The sequence below is a fragment of the Onychostoma macrolepis genome, chromosome 15, assembly GCF_012432095.1.
Source record: "Onychostoma macrolepis isolate SWU-2019 chromosome 15, ASM1243209v1, whole genome shotgun sequence".
In the NCBI taxonomy this organism is placed as follows: Eukaryota; Metazoa; Chordata; class Actinopteri; order Cypriniformes; family Cyprinidae; genus Onychostoma; species Onychostoma macrolepis.
In genome coordinates, this window is record NC_081169.1 from 25,320,327 (window position 1) to 25,330,984 (window position 10,658).

Sequence of the window (10,658 nt, forward strand, 5' to 3'; positions counted from 1 at the left end):
CGCAGCTCACGCTTAATTAAAACAACACGAAAAACTGACTAACCCTCAGAGAGAGGGAGTGCACCACACTGTGTCAAGTGTCCAATCATCAGGGGACGGTAATCTTACTGCGTTTACATTCAGATAATGTGATGCTTTCTGTGAGACCCCCATTCTGGTGCCTCGTCATGATTTATGCATTTCACTCAGACTAACTTACAATATACCTAATGTAAAGATCTTTTATTAAATAGTTTTTCTAAATTGTTCAGGGAATATGTTGGACTCGGCACACCGTTCAATCAATGTAATAGCTAAAGAAACAAGTTTTAAAGTCATCAATCATCCTGAGAAATTGCCTCGGAGCTGTCTTTCTCCCCGGCTGGCTTTTATGTGTAATTGCTGAACTTTAGATGATGTTTATGACTTTAAAAGGCACCAGAGGAGTGTGAGATATTTGGCACTTTCCAGGAATATGGTACAAAATAGGGCTTGCAAGTCTTAAATGTAAATGAAAAGAGGTGCTTAGGCTTTCAAAAATGGTTTTCATCCATCCCAGAAATTCAAACTAAATGTTAGCTTTATTATTATTATTTTGCATTACCATGTTGCTTTGCACAGTAGTTATGATGAACTGATCACTTTTTATTTTATTCTTAAATTTTTTTTTATAACCATTAACATTGGATTAGAGCCAAATAAGAGTTTGACAGGAGGGGGAAAAATGTTTAATGTGTTTAAACATTAATTAGTAATGTTAATAGTAATTATTTAGCAAGGATACATTACAATATTACAATTTTTAAACTGACTGTAAATTATCGAAATTGAAAGTAAAGACCTTTGAAAAAGATTTCAAATTCTATTCTATTCTATTCTATTCTATTCTATTCTATTCTTCAAAGAATCCTGAGAAATGGTTTGCACAAAAATATTAAACTGTTGTCAATAATAATGAGATGTTGCCCGAGTTCTATTTTAAGTAGTAATAATATTTCACAATATTACTCTTTTACGGCATTTATTTGATCAAAAATACAGTCTTGGTGGAACTATTTTCCAAAACATAAAAAATTTAAATAATAATAAATTGTAACAGTTGTGGAAAGTGTTTTTTTTTTTTTTTTTTTTTTGTCATTGATAATAATAATATAACACACTGTTGTACTCTAAGTAAAATAGTATGTTCTTTTTTTTATGTTTAATTTTGTGAAAATAAGTAATGATTTATTTATTTTATTGTGGTAATTTTCATTTAAGGTTATGATCTTTCACGTTCATGTGAAAATATCCATAAGTAAACAGATCACTCAGCAAATATATGAGTGTGTGTGTGTCTGTTTGGCATCTAAACCTCATTAAATGGATTTATCAGTCCAACGAGGCATTGGAATGATACAAATGACATTAATCAACTATAGTATGTAAAAATGTATTTATCAGTATTTCAAAGTGCTATGAATGTATCTAGATACTTGTGACCTAGGTATTTTTCAGGGAATGGCTGTATGCTGCGACACTGCAGTGTTTGTTTCTCACACATCAGGAGTGCTAGCAGTCTCAAAAGTAGTCTCTTCTCCTGGGACGGGCTCCACAGGGCCCTCGGACTCAGGCTCCTCCCCCTCCTCTGAGATTATCCCTCCTGCTTTGATCTCTCCTTCCTTCTCGTGCTCCTCCTCCTCCTCCTCTGTGGGATGCCTACCGATAGGCAGACCTGTGTTTTCGCACCCCATGGCCTCGTTCTTATCAAAGTCACGGAAATTGTTCTTTGCGCCCAAGATGTATTTGCCCAGGATGTTGGCCTGGTCCGGCTCGCTCTTGTGCCGCCACTGCAGCTTCTGGTGGAACTCCTGCATCTCGGTGTGCAGTCGGCCGACAACTTTATTAAGCTCGGTGATTCTGTTCCCGACATCTGAGTATCACAACAACAGCAGTTAGTAGCGAAAACAATGCAAGGTTCAGAACGGCATACTATCATACTACTCATACTATTGCTGCAGTGTGAATCGAATCTTTTTTTTTTTCTTTTTTTTTCTGTAAATATGAAATTCCTGGATAACAAACTACATTTTCCAGAAAAAAATAAATAAATAGTTTTCTCACTTAAGCTATCTTCACTCATTATTTTGATTAGACTGGATGTTTCGAGGCATTTTTTACACACAACTTACCACTTATATTTCTAAGATAAATTGGCATTCAAAAGTTTGGGGTTATTGTATTGTAAGAAGTCTCTTATGCTCCCCAAAGCTGCATTTATTTGATAAAAATACAGTAAAAACAGTAAAATTGTTTTAAATGAGCTGTTTTCAATTTGTGGTATATTTTAAAATGTATTATTTCTGTGATTAAAAGCTGAATTTTCAGCTTCACTAAAGTCTTCAGTGTCACATGATCATTCTAATATGCTGATTTGCTGCTCAAGAAACATTTAATATGAGGTGTACTTTGTTCACATTAACTACATCAGTTAACATGAACTAACAATGATTTATAAGTTCAACATTTACTAATGCATTATTAAAATGAATTAACTAGCATTAACAAAGGCTAAAAAAACACTGTAAAAAATATTGTTCATTTATTGTCATTTTTAATGCATCCACTAATGTTAACAAAATAGCAGTGATTATTTGAAATCATAAAGACATTTATAATGTTAAAAAGGATTTCTGTCATTTTAATCAATTTATTACATCCTTGCTGAATAAAAGCGTTAATCTCTTAAAATATATAAATAAATAAATCATACTAGCCCCAACTTTTTGTCACTTACTGAGCTGCATCTATTGAAATCATGTGACAATGTAGTACACTGCTGTTTGGAGTGTCAACATTTACAAAATCCTTACTGTTTCATACATTACTTAAAAAGGTAGGTGGAATCCCAAAATTGTCATAAGTAAGAATTCATTTATCTGACACTTTTATCCATTTTATTTTGCATTACACTTATTATATTCTTTAATTACAGGGTCAGTCCCTCTGGAGAACCTTGTGATGAAGTGTCTTGCTAAAAGGTCACCTCTTCTGGGGTTTGAACCTACAACCTTGTGGTTACCCACACAGGTCTTTGACCTCAAGGTCACAGCTCATTTTTAGGTACGTAGTTCGACATAAGTTTTAATGCTAAATGTGTCACTACTATGTTTTGTTTTTTTTAATAACTGAAATACTGTAAGCTTTTTGGATCATTACTTGATGCCGAAAATATGACCTACCTTTACGCTTGCTCTCTTCGAACTCTCTGCGTGCAGCTTCGATGTAGCGGTGCACTAGAGCCTTGGTCACCTGCAGGCGGTATGGCACTCTGCCCTCACCTTGACCTCCGCTGTTATTCAGGGTATTGCTAGACTAAAAAATAAAATATGAAAAACACCTCATCAGCCAAATTTAATCAGGAATAATGGAGGATCTAGAGATAGAAACCCCTCAGATGCTCACCAAAGATGCAATGGGAGGATATTCTGGGGCTTTCTTGTTACAGCAACAGCAAATCTTTTGGCAGATTCTTCTACAAAAGACCGGGAGGAACAGAAAGGTTACATCTGGTTCTAAATGATCTAAAGTCTGTGGTAAGACATGTGAATTCACATAGTCTGCATAAGAGATTATGGAGGTTTGATACTGTACTGTACCTAACATTTAGCAGGTTTTCTTACCTCAAGATATAGAAGAGAGCCTTTGGAGATGGGATGATATTAAAGGGAACTGGCATAGTGAGACCCTCCCTGAAGTAACTGAGGTAGAGTTTAGAGCGAGCAAACTTCCACTCGACATCTGCGTCATCCTGAGAGGAAGAGACGGTATGAACATACATAAACATTGCCGTTCAAAAGTTTGGGGTTGGGATGGTAAGATATTGGTTTTAAAATACATATCTTATGCTCACCAAGGCTGCATTCGAAGAGTTCATTTGCAAAAATAGATAATTCAATTTTTAACAATTTTCAAAAATCATGTTTTTTTTTTTCATTGTGCATTCCAATTCATCTCAATCAAACTGCAGTTGGGTTATTTTGACTAGGTTAAAAAATAACTTTAAAAAACAGCTAACGAAGGCAATAAAAACATGATTACATAAAAAACAAGTTATCTGTTTTTGCAAATAAACTCTTCATTTATTTGATCATAAATACAGTAAAAACAGTAATATTGTGAAATATTATTACAAGTTTTCTATTTCAGTATATTTAAAACTGTAATTTATTCCTGTGATGCAATGCTGAATTTTCAGCATCATTACTCTAGTCTTCAGCGTCACATGATTCTTCAGAAATCATTCCAATATGCTTATTTGCTGCTCAAAAACATTTCTTATTATCAATGTTGAAAACAGTTGTGCTACTTAATAATTGCAAAATGTAACGCATTTTTTCATTTGTTCATTTGTTTTGATGAATAGAAAGTCCAAAAGAATAGCATTTATTTGAAATATCATTATTTCATTTTTGGGTACCGGAAGATTCTTCCATCGCACTGATCCACAAATGTTCTCTAATATTATCTTAACTCTTTTCTAATGATCTTTTAAGCTTCGCACCTCGATCCTCTGGAATGAATTGGAGATCATGGCAATAAGCATGTTGAGTAGGACTATGACGATGAGCAGTGTGAATATCCCGTAGAAGATCCTTCCCACAAACTCAGCCAGAGCGTAATCAGGCATGTCTACGTATTCCTGGTTTGCCATTCCAAACATGGTCCAGAAGAGGAAGTTAAATGTTTCATTAAATCTAAAATAAATACAACAGAAAAACAGATTTAAGATGCATCTCCTGGGTGATTTCAAACCAACCAAACACATGTAATTACATGTAAACAAGCTATTAATCACCTGCCAAGATGTGGAGAAACAACATATGGGACGTATATGTTGTTTATTCCGCACAAAAATGCTGTTCCGATGATCATAAGGATGAACATGAACCTGTAGAGCAAGAAAAACATTTGATGAAAGTGATTTTAATGGTGTTCTCCTCTCATAGCTACTGGACGTCCAATCGCAGAGATCAAACAGCGAGATCTGACCTCATCATGTCATCGATCATTCTTCCCATGGATATCTGCAGGGTTCCCAGGGATTCATGGGCCGGCAGAATGTAGGCGAGACGTGTGAAACTCAGCATGCTGGTCACGGCGAACAGAGTCTCTGCAATCAACTGAGGATCCTCCTGTTTCCAGTCCTCTCGTACTATTCAGAAACATATGATACAATTATATAATAATAATTTGAGATATGACAAAAAAAGTTTCATGTATTGGTAGAAGTAGTAAAAATCATAATAATTATTATTACTACAGCTGCTACATGTGAAAAAAATTACATTTCAGACAATTATTATATCATATTTGATTGCATTTTTAAATGTATTAATAATAATAAAAAAAATTATAAAATTCCATAAAATGTATATTTATAAACATATATAAACACACACACACACACACACACACACACACACACACACACACACAAACATATGTATATATATATATATATATATATATATATATATATATATATATATATAACAAATTTATATATAAACACACACACAAACATATATATATATATATATATATATATATTATTAATAATTTAACTATTTGTAATTATTAATAATAAAATACAAATAATTACTACTGTTATTTAATTCAGAAAAATAATATTTAATAGTATTTTCATCAATAATACAACAAATAATTATAATGTTAATATACAAATGTTATTATTATTATTATTACTACTACTAGTAGTAGTATTATTATATAATTTTATTATAAAATCTTTATTATTATTATTATTATTATTATCCTGACTGTATTTGTTAGTAATAATAATAATAATAGCTGTTCTCATTAATGTTATTATTTAATTTCTAAAAATAATATTTGAATTGTATTTTCATCAATAATACAATAAAATTATTATAATGTTATTGTTATAAAAATATAATATAATAAAATATATATATAAAATAACATATATAAATGTTAATATTATTGCTATATAATTTTATTGTAATAAATCTATTATTATTATGATATTACTATTATTTTAACTGTATTTGTTGATAATATTGTTGTTGTATTTTAATTCATTTCAACTGTATTTGTTAATAACAATGTTTAATTAAACATACAAATAACTATTATTATTATTCTATCTATCTATCTGTCTGTCTGTCTGTCTGTCTGTCTGTCTGTCTGTCTGTCTATCTATCTATCTATCTATCTATCTATCTATCTATCTATCTATATTACTTTCAGTAAGCATGATATATGGATGGCTAGTTAAAAGAATGAAAAAAAATGCTGGTTAAATAAAGCCTATATGTGAGATGTCACCTGTGTTGGTGAAATAGTCGCACAACTCTTGAGTGCTGGGGTCCTGACAGAGGAAATATCCCTTTAGCATGATGAGGATGCGCATTGTGAAGGATGCCAGATACATGCTCAGAACCATCATATCCAGAATGTTCCATATATCCAGGAAGTAACTCTTCAAACCCTCAATCCAAACTTCCTTACACTCAAACCAGAAGAAACCTACCAATGCAGAAAGATAAACACTCTATTTTAGACAATAATCATTACATTTACTCTCTCTAAATAAATCAAAGACAATTATTGTCTAGGCTAAGAGATTTAAATGCCTATTAAGTGGTTTTCCTATGGATTTTTATTTGGCAGCGTGACCTACCAGCAACCCATATCATATGGAGAGAGTTATGGAGAATGTTCTGCTTTCGGGAGGCAAAATCACTGCGGAAGATCTCCATGAAAATCGACTCTGTCAAGAGGGTGATGAGGAACCACATGTATGATGCAGAGTGTAACAGGAACTTAATCACGGGAACCTTCAGCAGTTTACCCAGCTGGCAGAACAAAGTAGGTTTTGTCCACATTAATTAATACATATTTGAAATGCTTTTAAGCTGTATTGAATAAGGTTGCTTGCATGGGCCCATGGGCCATTATGATGTTATTTGACTGTTATCACCACTGGCTCAAGTTTACCTTGGACTTGGGGGCGATCCAGTAAACGAGGCAGAGAAATGGCATGGCAATGAAAATCCCCAAAGACACCAGCAGTTTCCAAGCAGTTCGACTTCCCCTCCAACCAGACAGGCTACCGCACCAAATGGAGGAGAGCACTTGCTGGCAGATGGGATGAGTCACAAACTAGACGAGAAAAACAAACAGTCAGACCTCCCAGCCAACTGTCAATCAATCAGACATCCCATACGGCATGAACGCAGGGGTCAAACGACTGCGCGCTTTTGAAAGATGGTGCTCACATGCCCTGTGTTTCTCCTCAAATCCATCAGTCTGTGTGGGCAGTGTTACCTCAGCCAGGGTTATTATAGTTAACTAAAAACTACTAAAAAAGTTAAATAAAATAAACATAACGGAAATCAAATAAAAGATAAAATAACTTCAACATTTTATTTCAGATAGTTTCCAAGGTAACGTTGCTTATTTTCAGAACTTTATGTACTAAAACTGAAAGGAAAATTAATTAAAACTAGGTAGACATATTTAAAATAACAATAATAATAAATAAAAATGAATAAACCTAAACAAAATAGCTAAAACTTTAACTAAAATGAAAATGAAAGTGTAAATGTAAAATATAAAAATAAAAACAATAAATGATAAAAAAAATGATAAATGGTACTAAAATCAATATTAAAGTATCAGTGATACTAAAATAACACTGTCCTGAACTCCACTGGGTATATTAACCAGATATAGCCTTTTATTTATTTATTTTATTTTTTTTAATCATTTGACATTTTTATTTTATTGAAATTACCTATTACCATATATATCTGTATGTATGTATGTGTTTATTTATTTTATTTATTTTTTTACCAAAATAAAGTAGGCCTACCTGTTTTTGATTGTAGTTGACCGCCAGTCGAAGACGAGCGAGGTTTGGGATACCTTCCTCAAACGTCTGTTCATCCAATTCTTCATCCTCGCTGTCATCCTCAGCGCTGTTGAGGATGGTGGAGACCTCGCTCTGGTTCCGGCACATTCCCAGAAGCTCCACTGCGAACTCCTGACACAGCAGTTCCAACGTCAGGTACTGAGGCTAAACAGCAATAAAGGGTTTGAGAAAGAGATGTTAAAAATCAATTAATAAGTGTGTTTACTAAATGCTGCTAACTATGAAAATGGCTTATTATAGATATACTGACAATACCAAAACAATAATAATAATATTTGATGGCCGAACTCATTGGAAAACGTGGTGATTATAGAGGAAAAACCAGATTGTCAAATTATGAAGCATAATTTGACAATCTGTGCAAGGACATGCATGTAAAAACATTCAATGAGTCAGTTATTAGCAGCATATTGTCAGTTCTGGGTAGATTACTTACAAATTGTAGTCCATTGATGGTTAAAAATTACATGACGAAAATGGTTAGTTACATAATCTGGATTACACATATTAAGTAATGTAGACTCATTTTTGATTACTTTGATTACTTTTGACCTAATTCATTTATCACACTTGAATGGGATTACTGAGTACCATATTAATAACAACAAAAAGAACAAAGAGAAAAAAAATATACTCCTTTCTTTGTTATTAACATCATAAAATGCATTAAACATTACATTACAGCAGGGTTTCCCAAACTCTATATAAGTGGTAAATTCATTCAGAAAGGAAAATTTAAAAGGGAAAGAAAGAAAGAGAAATAGGGGCGAATCAATAAAATTTGAATAATTTACTACCATTGTGTGAATATGTAATCATGTAATCCATAAAAAGTAACTAATCTGATAAAATATAATAAACCATAATATAATCTAATTTCAAGTACTTTTGGAATCTTATTATGTAATCTAGATTACATGTAATCAGTTACTATCCAGCACTGACAATTCTTAATGGTTCATCAAAAACAGACAATTGACACTTAACTTAACAAATAATTTTTTTTTTTTGCAATGTTTTCTATAAATGAATGATTTTTTTCCCGAGCTCACCTTAAACTCTGGTTCTTTCTTAGAGAGTTTGCGCAGTTCTCTGCTGAGGTGGAAAGCGCTGAGCATGGCGTCCTCTGAGGTGATGGACAGATACGCGCGGCTGGCGATGCCTCTGTATGTATTTATACGGGACAGCGAGAATTTGAGCAAGTCATATTGCCGGCTGTTACGGCACTCCAGGCACGTGCACGAGATGGAGTGAGGCAGAGGAATATCATGACCTCTCTGGGTCAGCATAGTTACAATCTCATACAGGTCCTTCTGGCAGGCCAAAGTTAGTGGTGTCACTCCTGGCGCGAACTGAGAATCATCAATGGAGTGGTCAAAGATGGCCATGCTGAAAGAACGAACGTCCATCTTGTTGCCTTTCTCCAGATCCAGGCGGTCCAGGAGGTGTTTGACGAACCTGGGCTGGTTGGTGTCGACGGCCACCAGCAGAGCCTCGTGGATCTGACGGAAGTCAAACTTGACGCCCAGCAGAAGGGAGGTCATGATGTCTTCACTGCCCAGTCGGATGGAGAGATTCAATGCTTCCCTCCATAACCGATCCTCAGACTCGTCCAGCTGACGGATGATCCCATCTCCAATGGAGAGGAGACTGTCCACCCAGGCTGTGTTGCCCTCTTGGATGGCGGGGATCAGCTCCAGTGGAAAGTGAAGCTTTTTGTTCACAATCTCCCGCCAGTTGTCTGGCTGCTCACAGAGACAGGACACAGAAGATAGTATTAACCGTTACCAAACCATCATTAGAGGGTGAAATAACCTCAAAAAGAAAACCAGAAAACAATTCTGGTCCAATACTGTATAATACAATAATAATAAATAATACAATTTTATTGACACTGAACACCTTTTTACAATTGCACTGCTGTTGTTCAAAAGTTTGGGGTCAGATTTAATTTTTATTTTATTTTTTGAAAGAAATTAATACTTTTATTCAGAAAGAATGAATTGATCAAAAGTCGCAGTAAAGATATTTATATTGCTATTTTAAATAAACAAACAGTTTTCAAAAAACAGTTTACACATACTGTACTGCAACTGTTTTCACCATAGATATTAATAAATGCTTATTGAGCACCAGATCAGCATATTAAAATGATTTCTGAAGAAAAATATGAAAATATTTTAAATATATTAAAATATTTTAAATTCTAATAGCATTTCACAACAGTACTGTGTATAAATGAAATTTCTGGCCAAATAAATGCAAGCATGGTGAGCACAAGACAATTCTTTCAAAAACATAAAAAAATCTTACTGACCTCGCATTTTTGAACAGTAGTGTATATATTCCTATAAACTAAATTCACCGGTTGCATAATAGAATTTCTAAAATGGACAGTTTAAATCTCTAAATTTCTGATTGGCTGAGCTGATTTCAAAGTCACATTCTATATTAATGTGTCAAGCTAAGATGTTGGTTGGCAATCATAAACTTAAATATACTTACTTAAACATTGTTATATTTTACCATTTTGCTGTGGTTTTATAACAGCAATAACCCACTCAGTTCCATCAGTTACCATGATTTTTACCAGGTAGTGGCCTTTTAGTCCCTCCGCTTTGCATTGTGCCTAAAACCACCCATTACTTTTGGCACTTATTGCATTTAATGCCTTGCAATCAAAACCTAAAAATCTGAAACTCACCGTAAGGTTTTCCAT

The 10,658-nt window shown here is 33.7% G+C and overlaps 1 protein-coding gene across 1 annotated transcript; it reads right to left on the minus strand.

Annotated features, from left to right (window-relative positions):
- Positions 1 to 1,514: 1,514 nt before the first annotated feature.
- Positions 1,515 to 10,658, minus strand: trpc2a (transient receptor potential cation channel subfamily C member 2a). The gene is made up of 13 exons (XM_058799429.1): positions 10,644 to 10,658; positions 8,992 to 9,684; positions 7,880 to 8,083; positions 7,003 to 7,167; positions 6,686 to 6,860; positions 6,331 to 6,531; positions 5,011 to 5,173; positions 4,817 to 4,909; positions 4,523 to 4,715; positions 3,642 to 3,769; positions 3,424 to 3,493; positions 3,201 to 3,333; positions 1,515 to 1,891 (listed from the first exon to the last, which is right to left on the minus strand). The coding sequence occupies exons 1-13, from the start codon at positions 10,656 to 10,658 to the stop codon at positions 1,515 to 1,517; spliced, it is 2,610 nt and encodes an 869-aa protein (XP_058655412.1).

Bases quoted from the DNA above. Each gene is read 5' to 3' on its own strand.
- trpc2a (XM_058799429.1), bottom strand. The intron at 7,168-7,879 runs GTAGGCCTACTT...TTTCTCGTCTAG, and splicing joins TCAACTACAATCAAAAACAG to TTTGTGACTCATCCCATCTG. The intron at 3,494-3,641 runs GTAAGAAAACCT...GGTCTTTTGTAG, and splicing joins GCTCTCTTCTATATCTTGAG to AAGAATCTGCCAAAAGATTT.